The 21,213-nt window shown below is 46.8% G+C and overlaps 3 protein-coding genes across 4 annotated transcripts; 2 read left to right on the top strand and 1 right to left on the bottom strand.

The window, feature by feature from the left end:
• The first annotated feature begins 865 nt into the window (after positions 1–865).
• On the top strand, positions 866–11,829 carry Bma (SCY1-like protein bma). Of its 2 annotated transcripts, none has more exons than XM_076793479.1 (17): positions 866–1,018; positions 1,137–1,271; positions 2,224–2,439; positions 2,579–2,699; positions 2,802–2,891; positions 3,113–3,258; positions 3,440–3,570; positions 4,772–4,886; positions 4,962–5,107; positions 5,256–5,409; positions 5,475–5,721; positions 6,401–6,569; positions 6,644–6,825; positions 7,159–7,215; positions 7,583–7,815; positions 7,947–8,218; positions 11,267–11,829. In XM_076793479.1, the coding sequence occupies exons 1-16, from the start codon at positions 866–868 to the stop codon at positions 8,202–8,204; spliced, it is 2,553 nt and encodes an 850-aa protein (XP_076649594.1). In that variant the 3' UTR covers positions 8,205–8,218; positions 11,267–11,829. The 2 variants fall into 2 exon arrangements, with proteins under 2 accessions (XP_076649594.1, XP_076649595.1); XM_076793480.1 differs by having other exon boundaries at positions 7,947–8,093.
• A 2,945-nt stretch (positions 11,830–14,774) lies between these two features.
• On the top strand, positions 14,775–17,177 carry LOC143356999 (uncharacterized). Its single transcript, XM_076793115.1, has 3 exons — positions 14,775–14,918; positions 15,825–15,980; positions 16,317–17,177. Exons 1-3 carry the CDS (start codon positions 14,775–14,777, stop codon positions 17,175–17,177), a joined length of 1,161 nt encoding a protein of 386 aa, XP_076649230.1.
• Positions 17,178–17,510: 333 nt separating this feature from the next.
• LOC143357421 (protein scabrous) lies at positions 17,511–21,147 on the bottom strand. Its single transcript, XM_076793904.1, has 3 exons — positions 20,876–21,147; positions 20,403–20,748; positions 17,511–18,905 (listed from the first exon to the last, which is right to left on the bottom strand). Exons 1-3 carry the CDS (start codon positions 21,130–21,132, stop codon positions 17,511–17,513), a joined length of 1,998 nt encoding a protein of 665 aa, XP_076650019.1. The 5' UTR covers positions 21,133–21,147.
• Positions 21,148–21,213: the final 66 nt, after the last annotated feature.

Raw genomic sequence — 21,213 nt, forward strand, 5'->3', positions numbered from 1 at the left:
AGCTCGCGTAATAATCCCTCGAACACCCTCGGAATCGAAATCGCTTTTTGAAAAGCGGATCGAACGACTCGAGTCGTTTCTCGGGAAACTGGAACGGCTGGTGCGTTAAATATGACGTCGCCAGGCATTTTTTGAGATCGCATCTCATCGGAATTGCGGAGCAAATCTACGAAACGTATTTTTTAAACTTTTAAAGCTGTTTTACTAGTAGCTATGTACATTTTATAGCTATTAAAATTTTCAGGACTATCTGTGCGGGGCTAGGAAAAATTGTTTTATACTTTGCAGTCCGTCTTAAAAACGAATAATATATTTACATAATTATTTTCTGCTTCTTAGTCTTGCATGTGTGTTGTCATCCAGTTCTCAGCTGCGTTTCAAGTTTCACGTTTAGTTTCGAATCAATTGCAAAAGTACCGAACAGACAAACAAACGAACAAGAAAGCGAGTTAATAAGAACGTGGTAAAGGGGGATCCTTGCTGCGTTCTCCTTAGAAAAAAAAAACCATAAGTCGTTCGGTCCAATTCGAAAAAAAGTGAATCCGGCTCGATATCGCGAGGACGTAGGGCAAGGGATTGATCCCTGAAGGGCAGTTGCGTTTGTGTGGGACAACAACAATGTTCATAGTAACGTCGCAGATGACGGCGAAAGGACCTCGCGTATCCTTCGAGTTTCCTCTTCGATTCGAGTTGCGTGTCGAGAACAGGAAAATTCTTCGGGAAAACGAATTGTTCCGGTAACTATGCTACGGTACTTATTGATGAGAGAGTTCTCTGGTGTGTGTGCGACAGGTGAACGCGAGGGTAGGACACCGGTGTGTAACCGATTCGATGAACGTAAAGGATTAACTTCGCGAGACACGTCATGTTCCCCAAGTCGAAAGCGAGTGGATCGACGCCGAGCGTTCTACTCTCGAATCCTTTGAACAATTTGTACGACGTGGGGGAGCAGTCGGCGACCGCGGGTCCTGAGAACGCTTGGCGTATATACGATGGATACTCGAAGGCGGATAAGAAGGTAAGAGAAGACCGATGATCGAGTCGCGGTCGCGACCTTGACACCGTTAACGCGGCCGCGACCGTCACCTAGATTCCGAGTGTGATAGCGACCGTGACCGATAATCGATGGATTCCAGGAAGTGTCGATATTTCTATTCGACAAGCGATCGGTCGAGAAGATTTGCAAGCCGAAGCGAAAGGAGATGGTCACGGATATTCTGCGAAAGGGTGCACGGAAGATGGAGAGGATCAGCCATCCGAAGGTGCTTCAGGTAAGACTGCAACCAACGATTACCAAGAAGGCGCGATTGGCAAAGGGCCTAGCCGATTAAGATGGTCAAAACTGCCCTTAGAGGTTTTTCAATGATTAATGAACCCCTCTGAGCAAAAAAATTTCAACCCCCTGTCTTGCCCGTGAGGGTAGTTACAGGGTAAATTAGATTTCGCGCTTTTCCGCGCATTTTCCACGTTCTGATGCTTCCTAAAATTCTGAAAAAAATGTGGCATAGTTTGGATCCTGAGACAGATTTTTGAGAATTTTTTCCGATTTTTTTCTTGCAAACTGTGATCGTAACAAATGGAAAACCTCAAAAATATCGGAAAAATGTACATTTCACAAAAATATGAAAACATGCTATTTTACTGTTTAGTGCCCCGAGAAAGTACCATAACAGGCAGTGTCGTCAACTTTTTTTAGATTTTTTGTTGCGGGCACTTTTTGTAAAAACAAGGAAAACCGAATTTTTTCGCCGTTTCTGCTATTAGGAGGAAAGTTACACTTGTTGGTTTTACCGCAGGTATATATTAAGTCATTTTACACATTATTACATTGAAACAAGTAAGTGTTTGACCTAAGAAATGTGTTTTAAGAGAAAAAATGAATTGTATTTTGTGCGGTATATACCAGAATTTTGTACGACCACAGTTTGCAAGAAAAAAATCGGTAAAAATTCTCAAAAATCTGTCTCAGGATCCAAAATATGGCACATTTTTTGCAGAATATTTGGAAGCATCAGAGTGTGGAAAATAACTACCCTCGCGGGCAAGATAGGGGGTTGAAATTTTGCTCAGAGGGGTTTTTCTGGGTCAGCTTTCGAATGGTTCATTAATCGTTGAAAAACCTTAATCGGCTAGGCCCTTTGAAATTAGGACCGGCAAAATCGAGAACTCGCAAAAACCCGCGATCGACAATTTTCCCGTGATCCGTCGTTTGTTTTCCGGCAGGCGTACAAAGTCGAGGAATGCACGGACACTCTGGCGTTCGCTTCGGAGCCCGTTCTGGCCAGTCTCGCGAACGTTTTGACCTACAAGGAGGCGAGCAATCTCGATCAAACGTCGAGCAACACCGCGAGACACGCCTCCTCGGCTACCGGGCATCGGACCACTTTCACCAAGAATTACGAATTGCTCGACATCGAGATCAAGTACGGGCTGTTGCAGGTGAGCAGTGAGCATCTAGGGGCGAGAAACGCGGCCCGAAGATTCGGCGAGACGTTCGCGCGTCTTTCCTCGGCACGATCGTTTCGACGTTCCATCGTCTTCTCATTGTTTCTTTTCTCTCTTCTCTTGTACGAGCCAGATCGCCGAGGCCCTACTGTATCTCCACGGAAATTGCAAAATTCTTCATAGAAACGTTTGTCCCGCCAGCATTATAATTACCAAAAGGGGCACTTGGAAACTGTCTGGTCTCGAGTTTATCGGTAAGGCGCTGCTGCTGCTGTTGTTGTTGTTCTTGTTGTCGGTGTTTTGTCGACTCGTCCGGTCGGTCTAACCAATCGTTTCGTGTTCTTTTGTTCCGATAGTGGAGATCGGCAGCGACGATGCCCTGGTAGATATACCACCATGGACGAACCGTGCGCCGAAAATGACGCAGCCGAATCTCGATTACACGGGTAAGCATGCTGCTGATCGGCTCGCGACCACTGTTCGATTGTGTCGATCCGTTTTGTTTAACTTTGCTCGAATTTGAAACGTTACGCGTAGCCTTGTAGCCTTGTAATCTGTAACGTGTAACGTGTGACGTGTGACGTGTGGCGTGTGACGTGTAACGTGTAACGCGTAACGCGTAACGTAACGTGTGTAACGTGTAACGTGTGTAACGTTGCGGTCGTAGCTCCAGAAATACAGCAAAAGAAACAGGGAAGCTTCTACAGCGACATGTACAGCTTCGGCATGACTATATGCGCGATTTTCAATCAAGGTCGGCCACTGATTCAAGCGAATCACAGTTGCTCCGAATACCTGAAGCAAATAGAGAACGTGAGTGATCACGGGTTTACTTTCGTTGACTCTCGTCGACTCTCTTAAGATATATGTACATAATTCTTCCTACTCGTCGTTCTCTTCTTTCCAAGTCTTTTCTCTTTCACTATTGAACGTGATCCGTCGTGATCGTGATCGGTTCCAAAAGGAGCATTTTTCGTATGTTGTTGCACCGCAGCTTGACGATCAAGTCGCCGTGATGTTGCCTTTGATACCACTACCACTGCGAGAAGCCGTCAGTCATCTGTTGCACAACGAGCCCGAACAAAGGCCGACCGTTCAAACCCTGTTGCAGATCAAATATTTTCAGTACGTAACCATACCTATCTTCCGTGTCTGCTACGGGCGTGCGAGAACCCGAAATATCGAGTCGGGTCGGGTCGGGTCGGGCGCGCGACATTTTTTCCCGAAAATTCCGAGATTCTCAATTCACGTGTTGGGATTCCCGAAAAACTCGGGATTCCTGAAAAACGCGGGACTCTCGTACTTATCGGGAATCTTGAAATAATCGAGATTTCCTAGAGGGAAATCGAAATTTTTGGGGAAACCCGATTCTTTCGAATCTCGAAATAATCGAGATTTCCTAAAGGGAAATTGAAATTTTCGGGGGAACCCGATTCTTTCGAATCTCGAAATAATCGAGATTTCCTAAAGGGAAATTGAAATTTTCGGGGGAACCCGATTCTTTCGAATCTCGAAATAATCGAGATTTCCTGAAGGGAAATCGAAATTTTTGGGGAAACCCGATTCTTTCGAATCTCGAAATAATCGAGATTTCCTAAAGGGAAATTGACATTTTCGGGGGAACCCGATTCTTTCGAATCTCGAAATAATCGAGATTTACTGAAGGGAAATCGAAATTTTTGGGGAAACCCGATTCTTTCGAGAATCTCGAAATAATCGAGATTTACTGAAGGGAAATCGAAATTTTTGGGGAAACCCGATTCTTTCGAGAATCTCGAAATAATCGAGATTTCCTAAAGGGAAATCGAAATTTTTGGGGAAACACGATTTCCTTTGGGGAATCTCGAAATAATCGAGATTTCCTGAAGGAAAATCGAAATTTTTAGGGAAACCCAATCCTTCGAATCTCGAAATAATCGAGATTTCCTGAAGGAAAATCGAAATTTTTGGGGAAACCCGATTCTTTCGGGAATCTCGAAATTTTCGGGAACCCGACCCGACCTCTTCCCGACTCGCCCGACCATCGGGTTCTCGCACCCCCCCCCCCTAGTGTCTGCATATGTAGATGTAAGGTGAATTCGCGCTGCAAGTCCCCTTGCAAAACGCGAGGCTTGCAGGGACTTATAGCGGAAATTCACTGCATACGTATACGGCCCACAGTTATTCCAACGACTTTGAACAATTTCTATTCGCTAAATTTCGCCCGAAGTATCCAATCCTACAGCTTTATTAAAGTGAAATGGTCGAATGGAAAATCTGTCGTTCGAATAACTATGGTTCCCGAAGGCCGAGAACGAGTTCCCATCGAGGTTCGCCGTTTTTCCAGAGACCCTCCGGTGCACGCTCTCCAGTTCCTGGACGTGAGCAAAATGAAAACCGTGCTGCAGAAAGAGCACTTTTACACGGTTATCCTTAAAGAGATCTTGCCGTACATACCAAAGGTAATTTGGCAATTGGAACGGTGCCGATGGTAACCGACGATACCACGAATCTTAACGATACGCGTCAATTCGCAGAAACTATGGTACCAGCATATCTGGACGTACCTGGAAACCGAATTGGAGAGCCAACAGGTTCAATCGGCCGTTCTACAGCCGGTACTTTACATCGTGCAGAACAGCACGCAACACGAATACGATTACATCATTTTTCCGGCCTTGAGGTACCGTCTTTTCTCTTTCCGCAGAATTTTCTCTAATCGACCGTCGTTCGTTGCGTTGCGATGGGAAAATTCTGTTCGAATTCGACAACACGTTCGATCTGTCTACGTAGCTGTTAAAAGTGAATCAACGATCGAATCGTTTGCGCAGTGCGTTGTTCGCGGGTCCCAAATCGATTCAGGGGACGGTCACGCTACTGGAAAATTTGCATTTGATACTAATGAAGACGTCGGGGCGGAACAGGGAGCAGGAAGTGCTCCGTTTGCTTTACGACTCGTTCGAAAATTCGACGATGCAAGTCCAGGTACGTAGACACGAGTCCAAACCGCGTACTGCAAACACAAAAATGAAAAACGTTTTCGTTCGCAGACCGCGGTCTTCGTAGCTACCGCGAACGTGATGACCGATTACATCAAGGACGACGAGGCGATTCGAAAGATCATTCTGCCGAAGTTGCTTCAAGCGTTCGAGCAGAACTCGGTCGATGCTCGAGTACTGTTGAACGTGATTCCTTGTATGCTGAATCGGCTGGAGAAGAAGAAGATCGTCGACTCGATCCTGCCGTTGCTGCTGAACGCCAAGCTCGAAGACCCGGAGATTATCGTTCGGGTTGTAAGTGAGTATGCAATATGTTCCGCAATATGCGTAATACTGCAAGCAAATGGTAAATTACCGCTAACAAGTAATCGGGAGTCCGATGGTCAGGGCTGTCAGGCAGAAGTCGGGTCGGGTTCCCGAATATTTCGAGATTCCCGAAGGAATCGGGTTTCCCGAAAATTTCTGTTTCCCTTTAGGGAATCGCGATAAATACTTTAACTAACTCTATTTTCTTACGCTCGTTCCTCACTTATTTCGGGAATCTCGAAATTTTCGGGTACCCGTCCCGAGCTCGAAAAAAATTTCGCGTTAGTGGAACGCTTAAAAGTGGAAATATTGCCATTTTTCATTTTAATCGTAAACGAATTAACCAATATCGGTGAAATTTTCAGCATGGATATAATTTATTCGAGCGAATCAAACACAATCTTTAAATTTTCAATACAGGCTCGGATAAAAAAGCTGAAAAACCAACTTTTACTATTTCCTTTGCGATTCCGACCAATTCAAATTGTTTACACCTCGTCTAATAAACTGATCCTTCTAACTTCTCAATAAAATTCAAGTCGTTTGATCTAATTTTTAAAAAGTTATGTTGCTTCAAATAGTGTAGACTCACAATCAGTTTTGCTCGTTACTGTAAGTAGTCGTCCAACAGAGTGCATTCCGAGATTTCGACTAATTCGGCTGGTCGACAGAAATTTACAGGATCCTGTTGACCAATAAGATGTACGGGCTGACGGTGAACTGGATGGCGACTCAAGCGATGCCCTCCTTGCTGCCTCAGACGATCAACCCGGCCTTGAGCCTCGAGCAGTTCGGGATACTGGTCACAGTTTTGCAGGAGATGCTCAGTCACATCGAAAGGTGACAAGAACCGTTCTGCTTCGGTTCACGATCGTTTAGGCTACCATCTGACTCGTTGCTCTCGCTCTCGACAGAAATCAGAGGAACCAGCTGTCGTTGAACAACCTGACCCTGTCGAGCTCGGAAAGACATTGGAGCTTGAGGCACCAGTGCAGCACGGATAACATGCACGCCCCGCCGTTCAATATACCGAATCTTCGCGTGGAACAGCGCAAAACCTCATCCGCCGAGGACATGGCCAGAAAGGCCAGCACAGGTGAGCAAAGCTGCGCGTATTCTCCTTAACCCCTTGCCCTACAATACCGAGTCACACTCGCGATGAAATTTCTGAACAGAGTCTAATAAATCTGTATGTCATTAATATCCTTTAAACCGAAATAAAATTCTATTTTGGCGTTGTCAATGTGAAGCTAGTGAAGAACGTATAGGCACACGATAGATATTCTTCTTTTTTCTAAAGAAATTACTTACGAATTACAAAAAAGTTCTAGTCACTGAAACCGTAAAATAGATCGTAGTGCAAGGGGTTAAACCGTTCGTTAACTCGACAACCATTAAATTGTGAAATCGTTTGTTCCCGCGACGATAGGTTCGATATCGATGACAGCCTCGGCCGAGAACATGGCGAGGAAGAACTCGGTGTCAGGTAAGCGACACCGGAAATGAAAATCAGGGCTTCGAAGTGAATTCTCGTTACTAGTCAGTTGCGCCGTTCTGCTGACTGACTCTTAGACGAAATCTAAGGTTGTCGCCGAGCGTCGCATTCGAAATACAAGAAACTTACGAGTCACATCCGTCTACAGGTCATAAAAGCCTACGACTGCTAAGCGATAGCGACGAGAAGACTGAGTAAATGTTTTTCTCCGATACAACGTTGTCTAGTTCCACTGACTCCGAATTGTAAGGTTGGCACTGACTCCTAACGAGAATTCAGTGTACCCAGTACCCCTGCTGTTTTAAGTATTCGCGCGTATTATTCTGTACATTTGTACAATAAGAACGTGTCGTTGCAGCCGTGATGGACTGGTTCTCGCCCTCGAGGGACGACGGCAACTTCCTCAGCTTGGCGAAGACCACGTATCGACGGCTGTCGGACAATACTCTGGCGACGCCGAAGATACGCGTTGTACAGTCCTGCGTGAGCTCTCCTGGTGGATCGCCCGGCGGTGGATTGCCGTTCCGCCGTCACTCGAGCACCGGTTCCCAAGATCGGCGTGGATCGCACATCAATTTGTCGCCTCCGACGGTAACTTGCCATCCCTCCTTCTTCTTCTTCGTCTCCATCGATTCTGTCGGAAAGAAATTGAATTTTTTGATCGATCGAGCGTGTAGAAAGAATTGTTTAGGACCGTCCTCTATAAAGTTGCTTGTCGACAGTGTGGCGAGTTGCCGGTAACCAGCAGCAGCGTGCCGTACTTGCACAGCTCGAGTATGAACAGCATACGCGGCTCTCGGCGTCCGTCGGTCTCGTCAACGTCGTCCCAACAGGGCGCTGGGTTTCTGCAGCAGGTTAGCTCCAGCATGGTAAGACAACTTCCCATCTGCCTGAACCTCAATGGACCACCACCACCACCACCACCATCACAACCAACACTCTCTCCATTACTCCAGCTACCGGGACAGCTTTCCCACTGACCCTTCGTTACAATGTAAGGATACTCAGTAGCTTATCCGTCGTCGCAAGTCGCAACGCATCTCACTTTCTCTACTTGGCATAGAGTGCTCGCGATAGGATCGGTCTCTAGCGACCGAACGTTCCGTGCGAATATGCTGGTGGCGGTGGCGGCAAATATTGGTCGTCCAAAAAGTATCCGTGTTTTTTTTTCTCTCTCTCTCTCTCTCCTCCTACTCGCATCTCGATTCGAGAGAGCATACGCTCGGTTACCCGGGAAAACCTCGATTCGCGAAACAGGCCAATATTTGTCTGTCGTTACCCAGTTGCGAGTCCCGTTTCGTCACCGCACAGCTCGGTCGAAACTCGAACCGTAACGCGCTAATGCAATTAGACGAGCACTGTCCGCCGAATTACGCCAAATAACCAGTTGCGCTTTCAAGCAATTTCTCCGTTGAAACGACGCATCCTCGACATAGAAGAATAGTTTGATCTCCACTTGCTCGCGAGCTTTGTACTTCTCCCCAAACTCTTTCTCTCTCTCTCTCTCTCTCTCTCTCTCTCTCTCTCTCTGCTTTGTAAATTGCGAATCTCTCTCTCTCTCTCTCTCTCTCTCTCTTTCTGAATCTGTTTCCTAGTCCAGCACTCGTCTAACCGTTCATTGAGTTGCCTACATCCGCACTTCCGCTTCACGGCTAATTTTGCCACGTGCATGCATTCCTTGCACCGTTTCTCGCATCGACCGATCAGATCATACGCATCGAGTATCGCGTTAAAACGCAGTCGTTGTTCTAGGCCGGTGGCACGCGAACGTTGCGTCGAACTTTGCTTCGAACATTTCTGCTCTGTTCATCGATACGATAATTCTCTGTCGATGTAATGAGACTGGCTGGAAAATAACGGACGTCGGATGAACGCTCCTACGATTTGTTGCCGTTTACAATTCGGAACGCGCGTTACGGCGCACAGTGGGCAATTTGGACAAAATCGGATTCAAAATCAAGGAACTTTCGATAGGAATGAGGTAGAGCGATGAAATTTTTTTTAAATGAAAGCTGCAACTTTGTAGAATATGAGAAAAATAGGGAGATTATTACCATCCAATCATTTCAACGAAAAAATGACTTCATTAGTTTTTGTCACAAAAATCTATTTTTTGCAAAATCCTGAGGTTGTAGACAAATTGTGAGACCAGATTTGAAATCAGCGTGAAAAAATCTATGGGAAATGATGTATAGCGTGTTAAAAAAAAATTTTTCCGCGCGTGGTATTGGAAAAATTAAAATTTTCTTGACTTTGTGCGCGTTTAACGAATTTTCTCGAGGTTAAAAAACGTTTGTACCACAATCTCTCTATTTTTCCCATATTCTGCAAAGTTGCAGCTTTCCTTGCAAAGGAAACGAACTGAAAGTTCCTTGATTTTGAATCCGATTTTGTCCAAATTGCCCACTGTGCGGCGTCCCACGTCCGTTTCAATTTCAACATCGCTTCGATGAGAAATTGATGCACAAAGCGTTTTCCCAGTAACAGGGTTCCACTAGTGTTCCTGATTTCTCAACATTTTTCATTTCTCGAGAAATGAGAAATAAGATATTTCTCGATAATTCTCGAGAATTTGTAATAGAATAAAAAAATATTGGGAAACTTTTACCAAACTTTTATAAAGTGAAACATTACGCTTTTGTTTTGAAATTACTTCTTGAGAAGCATAATTCGTCTAATGTAGAATCAGACAATCTACTTCTTTTTTTGTAACAAAATCTGTAGCCGCAGAAAAATTTCTTTCATTTTGTGTGGATGTTGGCTCTATCGTATACAGAACATCCAAAAGTTGCTGGAGATTGAGTGTCCTCTTTTCAGTGGACTCAAAAATTTGGAATTCCTTTGTTAGAGTCCGGAATTTATTTTCTTCTGCCGCTAAACTCTTGACACTAAATTCTTGAACGCTATCTGCAACTTCTAATTCTAACTGTTTTTCCAGTGATAGTTCCTCATTCTGGGAATCTGAAAGTTTTCCACTATTTTCATAAGAATCATTGTTACATTTTCCAAAAAGTCTGCTTAGAATTTGTTTTGCCATTTTATACATATCTGCCTTGGATGTTAAATAAAAAAAATGTATCTTCTGAATCTTTTTGCAGAGATTCTGGATTGTGCAGATATTTTATAAGGGGTACAACAATCTTGCCTCTTCTTTTAGATATTTCTTCTCTAATAACAAGAAACTACTCAATTCAGTGTTCAGTTTTTCTAAAGTTTTAAATAAGAATTTAAGAATTTATATGTTACAAAATAAATGAGATTCATAAGAATTTTCCTAGACTTAAATTTCTAGAAATACTGAAATTTCTCGAGAAATGAGAAATAATCAATTATAAAATTTCTCGAGAAGGAACACTAGTTTTGCCCCGTCGGAAACCGATTTCCTTGTAAGTGGGAAGCGTACTGGTGTAGTTTATTTATGCATATCTGCCTTGGACATTAAATAAAAAAAAATGTATCTTCTGAATCTTTTTGCAGAGATTCTGAATTATGCAGATATTTTATAAGGGATACAACAATCTTGCCTCTTCTTTTAGATATTTCTTCTCTAATAACAAGAAACTACTCAATTCAGTGTTCAGTTTTTCTAAAGTTTTAAATAAGAATTTAAGAGAATTTAAGAACTTATATGTTACAAAATAAATGAGATTCATAAGAATTTTCCTAGATTCAAATTTCTCGAGAAATTCTCGAGAAGGAACACTAGGTTCCACGATAATGTACGCGGCGATGCGACGCTCGCGAGCCCCGAGCCTCGAGTCGCGAGATTTCGTTGAAGTAGACGTAGCACGCGTTGGAATTTGCGCAATTAGTACGGCTGACAAGCTCGCTTTGGTATTCTGGGAGCGATGAGGATCGGGGCAGCTGAAAAGGTAGGTTTTCGAGGTTCGTAGTTGGAAATCGAGACCGAGACGGCTGCGAAGAAGGGAGGAAACGCGCTCGCGTCGCGTCGGTCGATTGGTTGGAGTCGGAGGAGGCAGTTCGATCGCCCTGTACGGTTCGTCTCGCGGGATTCTAATCACGATCTTTTATTTCGTTCCAGTACCAGTTCCTCAGTAGACAATTTGACGCAAGAACCATGAGGACGCCACGCTGAATCGTCCAACGTGCACCGAAGCCTCGCGACCATCATGGTGACGAGCTACGATGCGTTCGATCGTCCAGCCAAAGGGATCGCGAACGTCGCGTTTACAATCTTTTTTTTTTTTATTCCGTTTACGAACGAGGACGAACAACCTAATCGAGAGGAACATTCGAAAATCGACCATCGTAGCTCGTGCACCATGCCGTCGAGACTTTTGTCCGGCGCAAGCTGTCGCTGCGTTAGCGCGTACCAGCGCAACGGCGAGCGCAGAACGCGCCGACGCCTGTCCCGCGTTTCAACGCGTACGCGCTGTATCGAAAGTACCATAATGTTTTGTGTCTTCGCCGTGTATAGGCTGCGTGTACCTGCGAATACCGTTTGCCTCGACAGAGACGACGTTCAATCTTTTCTCTTAATCTCTCGTGTCTCTCTTTCTCCGTCGTTCTCTTCGTGTCTCCGTTCGTTTCTGCGATAGAAAATTTCGGATGTTACACGATTCCACGTCAATTGTTGTACTATAAATTTTCATCTAGATTTTTGTAAAAAAAAAAAGAACGATTTCGAGACCGCGCGACCGCACGATCGCGATTTGCGGGGCCCGTTCCCGTTGCGTTTTTTGCGAGCTCGAGTCAATCCGACGAAAAGCGGACTCGCGTGTTAAATCGGGTCAACCGGTCGTGCGTGCACGCGAGTTGTCTCTCGGTGCGTTTCGTTGCACCGATACATATCAAATGGCGAACGCCAATGTTTGCACAGTTTGTCGGCGTTCGCGACCCTCGGTCGCGTTTCGATCGAGACCAAACGAATCGGATCGGTTCGGAGCGGAGTTGAGAAAGCTTCCTCGAGTTCGAAGCGCGTCAGCCGAGGCGCCGAGGAGCCGAGAGAAAGATAGAAGGAAGAAATGAAAGAAAGTAAGAAAGAAACTAACAAGCCAAGTGTCCTTAAGGTTCGCCAAGCGCGAAACGGTCCGGCACGATCGAAATACGCGCTGTGGAACCACGGACAACTTTAAACTACCTTGGACAATCCTGGACAATCATGAACAATTGTGGACAATCATTTTCGAGCTGCGCGGGACGAGTACCAGCCCGAGATCAGGACCGACTCGCTCGCGCGCTCGTTTAGTTACTCGTTAATTACACGTCGACGAAGATTCGATGTAATCGCCGACTTTTGAAGCGTTGCTCGGTCGATCGGTCGAACGATCGAGCAGTCGAACGATCCACGTGCTCAGAATCAGCCTGTTTAGCGTGTCGATCGCACCACAGTCAACAAATGACAATCATTCTCTCGAAGCGTCGATTCTTGTACGCGTACCTGTTAGACCATAATCTGTACGAGACGCGCTCGATCATTCGGCGAACCGTGTCTCTCGAAGGTCACGAACCTTATCAAACTCTTCCGTCTTCCTAGCTATTGCTCGGTTCGCCTTTTGGGAACCTTTGATTTTCGACGGTGGCCACGCCGCCAATCATTCTACCGACGTACAATCCTAATCGTCGAAACGTTTCGTGGCAATCGTTCTCAACGCTTTACCTGCCGGACACCTGTTCACGAAGTTTCCAATGGCCGCGCTACAATCAAAATCTTCAGTCGAAAAATTTCGAAATCAAATTCTATTTCTCCCTCGTCGATGTTTAACTTCCACGGTGAAATTAACGTCGATGTTTAACACTAAACCTACCAAGCACAAAACATATAAAAGTAGGAGACGTCTTGTAGAAGATTGAATTTGTTTAAACTCTGTACGATTTTCATTACAATACGTGCTTACAAAGAAAACGTTTTTATAATTTCAATAATCGTGAAACAGAAAACCGGGTAATTTTTATCGTGGTAGGTTTAGTGTTAAATCCTAAATGGCGGAGAAGCTCGAACAGAAAATTGTAAGCGCGAGGAGTTAAATGGCAATTAGCCAAAGTTTCGGTGATTTGTTCAAACTCGACGCACGGTTGCTATGAAAAATTAGTTACGAATCATAAATTTGAGAACATTACAGAAAAATCGTCGGTGGGTAAAGAGTTGAACGGACCGGAAGCATGATCTAGCGCGTTGCGCCGTGCAACGCCGGGTGCTCTCGTCGTAAATTATACATATCTATATCTATGTCTGTATGTGTGTCTGTATTCGTGTCCGTGTTCGTATCCGTATTCGTATCCGTATCGATATCTGTATCTGCATCTATATCCGTGTCTATGGTTGCTTTCGTTCGTATTATTAGAATCATGTTTACGATGTCGTCGTCGTCGTCATGGTCGTTGTCGTTATTTCCCATTGAAATTCCAGTAGGTGAATCGAAAAATATGTGTTCACGGCGAACAAACCGGACTCCGATATATTTCCTCGAAAGTAAGATCATTAAACAAATCTCGAGATCTACCCTTCTTTCCGACTCGTTCGATCATTGTTCAATATTGTCGGCGTCAGTGTATTTTTCGTGTATTTCTTTCGAAAGCTATAATAAAGAAACAAGGTGTCCAGTATGCGTTTCCTTTCACCTCTGACAACGTCCGATGCCCCCTTGTTACCTGCATTTGTTACAGTTTAGGGAGTTTGTGCGTTGCGATGAATAGAGTACTAAAGAGTAATTTAATCTATAACCTGTAGCCAATTAGTACTACCGATTACAATAGCGTTATTAATTTTTCAATATACATAGCTAGACCAGACTCAGAGCATAATTCGTAATCGGGTTATAGGGTAAGGGACCCAATCACTGCGGGGGTACCAATTACTGTGTCTACATTAATTACTAGACTGTGGATCTTTATGCAAAATAAAAACTTTCTGCCTGAATTGCGACAAGCTTGGATGAAATAAATATGTAATTCCTTGCTAAATATGTTTAATAGGTTGAAAATAATAAAATCCGCAGTCTATTAATTACACTTATTTTAAAGCACAAATTGAATATTTAAATTTAGATTTAAATATATCGAATATTTAAACAGAGATATACAAAATATATATTAACTATATATTAACTATTTTCTAAAGATTCACTATGCTTTAAAAATGAGTGTAATTAATATAGGCACGGTAATTGGTACCCTCGCAGTAATTGGGTCCCTTTCCCTACCGTTAATAACAGTGAAAGTACTTTTCTCTGAAGGTTTTCAAACAGGAAACACGATTTTTCAAGGGATGCGTTACGGTTTACAATTGCACGTTTCGCAGCCGAAGGGTTCGGAATGGAGAGACGAGATTGGCCAAGCCGAAGGGAAAGGGAAAGGGAGATAGAAGGGGATAGAGCACGGCTGCGTCCAACCGTGCTGAGACAAGCGTCGCGACGCTCAAATTCGACCCTTGCCAAAACGTCTCGAGTGTAAGTTGCCAGGACCGGCATCGAAACGGATGCGGAAACTCGCGTACGATCTCGATTCTCCGATCTCCCGGTGGGAATCTCGAGTTTCGAAAATCAACCTGGAGCCGGAAAGGTAACAACAAGGTTCGCGCTCGAAGAAGAATGAAAGTCTCGCAGACTCGCGTCGATGCGAACGGTTGGTGTAGGTTATGCCTTTGCGACAAAGTCTCCTCGAGACCGATATTCGCGAAAGGAGCCGCGTTCGAACGGCTGCGCTCCATTATTCTGGACTGTTGTCCCATCACGGTGAGTTCACGTCCTAATCTACCTCGTTCACTTTACCTGCCTCCGTCGAGCGAGCGAAAGAGTGCGAGTCCGAGTTAATTGGTGAAAAACTGCAAAAACCACATTTCTACTGCAGTGCAGTCGTGTTTGTAGATGAAAACATCTGTATCCTAACACTGTCACAAGACTTATAGCCTGCGGACCTTTACGCAAATTAAAAAACATTTGCATTGATTGCTAGACACAGGAGCGAAATGAAAATTTCTTTCTTCCTTTAACACTTTGAACGCCAAACTAGAAACCCGAGAAATTCCATAAAATCAAAGTAAGTTATTGAATGAAATAAAAATTGCAAAAAATTAAATGTACGATACTGAGTAATCTTCCAACTTTCTTGCATGTTACAGATCCTAATTAAGTTTATTACAATGAATGTATCGACGTAAAAATTCATTTGAAAACCCGCACAAATAATTCCGTCAGCCACATATGGCTGACGTGGCGTTCAACGTGTTAACCAGTTAGCTGTTTTTGACGAGTATACTCGTCGCGAAGAAATGGCAATATTGTGTGTTATGACGAGTATACCCGTCGAAACAGCTACACGGTTCATTCTTACGATTTAGGTGCACATTTTTCAAAGCGGTCGAAACAGTTAACTGGTTAATTATTTTGTTAAGCTAAAACCAATACAGCGCCTTTAAATCTTCTTAACATGTCCGCTGCTTTAAATCGTGCTTATCCATTTTTGTCATGAACGCATAAAATCCGCAGTCTACTTATAAAACAACGATCTATGTGTACGTATTACGTCGACAAAAGATTTTCCCACACTCTTCCGCTCGTTCACCAGCGATGTAACATTACGCGATACTTACGAGCACGATCGTTCTTCGACCGCCGATCCCCGATCCCGCGTTGATCCAGCTGTTCGACGACGATCATCTGCCGAAATCGATATGCCACCGTTGCGAAAACAAACTGGACATCGCCTACCAATTCCGTCAACTGTGCAGAGAATCGGAGCGCGTGCTTCGCGCGCGCTACGAGTCCAGTTTCCGGGAGCGAAGCGACGTCCTCCGGGTAAGTTTCCCGTTTTGCGACAACTCCTTATCCTCATTAGACTTAACGAAGATGCAAACGTTTCAACAAATACCATTCCTAGTACAAAAAGCAAATGTATGCTTCCATTAAAAAGAATTGATTTGTCTTTAAAATATTTTCTATAGTTGTTAAAACAGTTTCTCGGCCTGTATACAAATATTTTGCACCGGGCGTTCGTTTGCACCAATTTCAGTTTACACGTATTCTGGATAGCACCGATCCCTTACGATCTATTTTCATTCTTTTTGAGATAAAGAAAACATCCTGCGCAAACGTACGTATTTCCAACAAATCGGTCGGTGTTTTCTTGTCCAGGTGAGCGGCGTGAGGACAACGGAAGCGGACAAACGAACCAAAGTATCGAAAGACCCGAGAAACCGATGTCCGCGTTCACCACGAACAGACCGTGCGAAACCGAGTCCAGGATACCAGGAAATTGTTCGCCACAACGGCGAAGACGAAGACGTCGACGAGGCCGGAACCGGAAAGCGGAAGGAGCCGACGGTTTCTCGATCGGAAGAAAAGGGCGAGGAACGCGAATCTGTTCGGCAACGACTAGAATCGGAAACTAGAACGTCCAAGCATGGAAGGAGCGGAGAGCCCGAGGATGAGGATCAAGGTTCTCGGAGCAGATCGGATCCGGTGACGGAACCGGTGACGAACCAGACATCCTTCTCCACTGGAGACGCGTCTGGGACCAATGGAACCTCCGCGACGGAGAAGAAGTTCCTCTGCGACGCGTGCAGCAAGACGTTCGCCTCGAAATCGGGCCTGAGATTCCACTCGAAGACGCACATCGGCGCGAAACCGCACGCGTGTCGGCACTGCGGCAAGCGGTTCGCGATCCCAAGCTACGCGAAGAGGCACGAGAGAATCCACACGGCGGAGAAGCAATTCATCTGTCACGTTTGCAGCGCCTCGTTCGCCTCCTCGAACGGTCTCAGGTACCATCTGAGAGCGCACACCGGGGAGGCGAACTATCGTTGCGAGACCTGCGGCAAGTCGTTCTGCCGTTACAAGTACCTGAAGGAACACCGGTTTACTCACACGGGGGAGAAACCGTTCGTCTGCAAAAGCTGCGGCGTCGCCTACGCCAGCTCCGGCAGCCTGTTCGTTCACGAGAAAAAGTGCGGACGCAAAACCAGCGTCCACCAGCCCGACGAATCCCCCGCTTGAGCCTCTTGGTCTTCCGGTCGGGGAAATGTACTTGAAGACGCAAGTAAAAACAATTTTCTCTCTTTATTTCGTCGCACAGTCTGGCTCGACGACGAGACGCAACGCGACACGAGGCAACGCAATCAACAGTCTTTGGTATTGGGAGAAATGTCGAGTCGAGCCGTAAGTAGTCGCAGCCCCGATCAACTTTCTCGGAAATTGCAAAGGAAACTACAAAAGAGACTGAAGACTTCAGCTAGGGGTCGATTCGAGAGCGAAACTCTCGAATGGACACCTAGGTTTACGACTCCACCCGACAGAGACGGTTCTCCGGAGGGGAGAACGCGTCGGGCGCTATCGCGATCGCGGACAATCGGGATTTCTGCGCACGGACATCTCCGAGGCAGCGATCGACATCCACTGGTCGATGTCTGAGCGATACCAGGTCAGGCCGAGCGAGTATTTGCCGTTGAGGTTCGCGTGTTGGCACCGGTTGAACCACCATCCTCCGTGATAATTGGCGGCGCAGTGGGCCGCGCTGTCGTCCATGTCGCGATCCTTGGCGCTGAACGGCATCCCGTTCTGATAGGACAGCGCGTCGGTCGCGTTCCCGACGTAGCCGTCGACCAGCAACCTGTACCCGGTCTCTCCGGACGTGATCGCGAACGACTCGTACTCGGCGCGCCACCGTTCGCCGTAAATGTCCAGCATATCGATGCGAAGTCGCGTGCAATTGTCCCGAGTGAACTCGTGCAGAATCTGGTTGCCGATCCAGTACTCGCTGACCGGCGAGCCGAACCCGACGGAGTAGTCGTTCCAGCTGCGATCGAAATCTAGAGTGCCGTCGATGCGACGCGCGACCACCACCCAGCCGTTGCGACAGTATACCATGACGGGCTTGCGACCTCGACCCGCTTCCACGAGCCTCAATCCGTCCCTGATGCCTGACGATCGATCCACCGACCGACCCTCTTCGCAATTGTTCGGTAACTTCTCAACGATCAGGTGATATCGATCCTCCAGTTCCTCGAGCTCGAGCTCCAGTTTCGTCGGCAACGACTCGAACTCGTTCTCGATCTCCGTCTCCGTTTCGGCGAGGCAACTGCCGTTCAACCGATCGATCGCTTCCTGCTGACGGTCGCTCTTCTCCTGGAGCTTCGACGCGCTGACGCTCAGCGCCTGAACGGCGCGCTGCAGGTTGCTCAGCTCCACTCGAGTCAGCGACAGCTCCGCCGCTTTCTGGGCAGCATTCACGCCCAGCCTGGCCAGCTCCCCTTTGATCGCGGAGTTGTTCGTCTCGACGCTCTCCTCGAGAACCCGCAGCGAGCTGACCAGTCGCAAGCCCACCGACTCGCCGATACGTCTCGTCGAGATCGCGTTCTCGTTCGCGCTCAAGATCCGACGGGACAACTCCAGCTGACTCTTCTCCACGCTTTTCATCCGCTTGCTCAGGTTCGACGTCAGCCACTCCTCCTTCGCGTACGCGACCCTCTTCGTGTCCAGCTGCGCGATCCGCCTCTGCGCCAGAACCGCCACTTTCCGCTCCAAGCTTCTCAACCGATCCTCGCTCCGCCGAGAATAACCGTGCCGTCGCGATAGCCGACGGTGCACCGCGACCGCTATCGCGTCCTCGGTCGCGGCCGTCGAGACCGACGACCCCGCGACGTGTCTTCCTCTGCTGGCGACCGCCGCCGCCGCCGCCGCCGACTCGCAGCCCAGCGATTTCACCTCGACCTGGACCGCGCTCAGCTGCAATCCAAAGAGCAACGCGATCAAGCCGGAGTACAATGATTCAGCCTCGAAAGTATTGCATGAACGTTGAAATAAAATAACAATTACTTGTACAGTCGTGAAAATTCGAACGATAGAAATACAGGGTGCGGCGCGAATTAGTCCCCGCGATTTTTCAGCCCCTTCGGACGGTCGGACAGAAAAATGTATCTTACCAAAGTTAATCAGTATTTAACCGACAAGAAATTGCAATATTTTAAATTTAAAAAAAATCAAGGTCGCTGTGATATCTTTTAACGGAACTGGGTATTTTCAACTTCATAATATTGTAGGCGACGTCGAAACGAATTCAACGACCTGCTGTACAATGACTATCAGATGACCTTGAAAGATAATATCGCCACGAATCAATATTTGAAATATTTCGACGGTACGCAATAGCAATGCTTCATTCGATCCTTAGAGGGGATATCCGAGTGCAAAGGGTTAAGTTAGAAAAGGATGGAGTAGTAAGCCGGAAAAGGTTGCGGAAATATAGACTGTAGGACTGTGGGAAATATAGTTTATCGGTCGGTATACGTATAAACTGTAAATATATCGAGAGAACACCGTGTTAGGAGCATCGGTGATCGAAATCGGATCCGAGGGGCGTTCGATCGCGAAAAGTGCGTGGCTGGTAGCGTGGATCGACGCGCGGCAACAGCAACGAAAATGAGAATGCGAACGCAAACGTGAAAGGGGATAGCGTCGGACGAATGTACCGTCCGCACAAATTAATGCTGGCAGTCGAGCGAAACCCAAAGGGGACGGTTATCCAGAGTGGGCAGCTGCGGACCGGCAAAGGTAGGGATGCGTGAAGCGAAAACCTTCCGGCCCCGGCCGACTGGCAGCTGTTTCTGTTTTTCTAGCGAACAAGGATACCTATTACCTATTCCTACCACCGGCTTGGAAAACCTTATGGCCTTCGCGTTCAGCCCCCAAGTCCTACAGCGTCGATCAACAAAGATTCCAAAACGAAATAAGCAAGCCTTACACACGTTCCCGTTTCACCGAAATCAAATTAGCGAAATTGGTAATTCTAGGCGGAATCCTAGACGACAAGAAACTTCTAACTGTTGCAGGCACAATTAAAATCGTGGCACTATTGTAAGTAAATAGGTTCGCCAGCCTCTCGAGGAATCAACAAACGAGACGATAGGATTCTTCTTGTGACGGTTAACGGCGCAGCTGAAACGGAGGAAGAAAGACAAAAAGAAGACTCGAAGAGTCGAGGCAGATGCGCGTTCGAACGGGCCCGAGCAGGTGAACAGAAGGATAAGGAGAATGCCGGAGAAAAAAGAAACCACGAGTAGAGGGAAAGTAGCGTACACCTTGGACAGGATTCAAAAGGGACGACGCGACGAGTCGATGGAGAGGGTCGAGAGGAGAGGTGAGGCGAGGCAAAGAAGAAAGCGAGAGACCGAGCAAGAGAGCGCGAGAGAGTGGGGGAGAGTACTGCCAGAGAAAAGATGTTACCTGACTGGCAATGTCGGCGCAGGTGCGAGATAGCAGGCTGAAACGTTCTCCGATCGCCGAGATATCGACGCGAATCGTTCCGAGCATAGCCTCGTGCTTGGCGATTCTTCCGCCAAGATTTCGAACTCCTCTGCCGACCGCGGCAATGTCCCCCTTCAGCAACGCCAGCTCGCCTTTCATCCTGGACCTCTCGGCCAGCTCCTCGCTGATGTTCCTAGCCCTGAGGACGTCGGCGACCTCCCCCTGAAGTTCGGTCACCGCGCTCCCCAACCATTTCACTCGCAATCTCTCGTTTTTCGCCTCGTTTCCGCTGGCGTTACCGCCGCGAAGCGCGTCCACCTCCTTTCTAAGGGGAAGAAAATGATCGCCCGTTAAACTTAACATCCGACCGAACAGCGCGTGTCTCCACCCGTGCGCGCACACTCGCGAACGAACGACGGGGAAAACGAGACCAGACTCTCTCTGTTCGTTACCTGAGTTGTTTGACCTCGTTCTTCAGGACGAACAACTCCGTGTTCTTCTCCATGGTGCGCTTCAAGCTCTCCTCGAGGGCATTGTAATCCTGCTGCCTGTGGTCCAGCAGCGCGTTCACTTGTTCTTGCAACGATCTGATCGCGTCCGACACGTTTTCATCGTCGCCGCGGATCTCCCCGACCGCGATCGCAGTCACCACCACGACGAACGAGAGGAGAGGGGACGTAGCACGGAACAACCGCGTTCTCCCGGTCATGTTTTCGCATAAGCGATAAAAGCACAGCCTAGCCAGACCCGCCCCCGCCTAGCCAGACTCGTGCGTTGCAGCGTTAGCTTC

This window comes from Halictus rubicundus, chromosome 9, assembly GCF_050948215.1.
Source record: "Halictus rubicundus isolate RS-2024b chromosome 9, iyHalRubi1_principal, whole genome shotgun sequence".
Taxonomy (NCBI): Eukaryota; Metazoa; Arthropoda; class Insecta; order Hymenoptera; family Halictidae; genus Halictus; species Halictus rubicundus.

Bases quoted from the DNA above. Each gene is read 5' to 3' on its own strand.
- LOC143356999 (XM_076793115.1), top strand. From the start codon at position 14,775: ATGAAAGTCTCGCAGACTCGCGTCGATGCGAACGGTTGGTGTAGGTTA. The intron at 14,919-15,824 runs GTGAGTTCACGT...GCGTTGATCCAG, and splicing joins TGGACTGTTGTCCCATCACG to CTGTTCGACGACGATCATCT. The intron at 15,981-16,316 runs GTAAGTTTCCCG...TTTCTTGTCCAG, and splicing joins AGCGAAGCGACGTCCTCCGG to GTGAGCGGCGTGAGGACAAC.
- LOC143357421 (XM_076793904.1), bottom strand. From the start codon at position 21,132: ATGACCGGGAGAACGCGGTTGTTCCGTGCTACGTCCCCTCTCCTCTCG. The intron at 20,749-20,875 runs GTAACGAACAGA...TCTTCCCCTTAG, and splicing joins AACGAGGTCAAACAACTCAG to AAAGGAGGTGGACGCGCTTC. The intron at 18,906-20,402 runs GTAACATCTTTT...TTTGGATTGCAG, and splicing joins GCGCCGACATTGCCAGTCAG to CTGAGCGCGGTCCAGGTCGA.
- Bma (XM_076793479.1), top strand. From the start codon at position 866: ATGTTCCCCAAGTCGAAAGCGAGTGGATCGACGCCGAGCGTTCTACTC. The intron at 3,259-3,439 runs GTGAGTGATCAC...GTTGCACCGCAG, and splicing joins ACCTGAAGCAAATAGAGAAC to CTTGACGATCAAGTCGCCGT. The intron at 6,826-7,158 runs GTGAGCAAAGCT...CCGCGACGATAG, and splicing joins GGCCAGAAAGGCCAGCACAG to GTTCGATATCGATGACAGCC.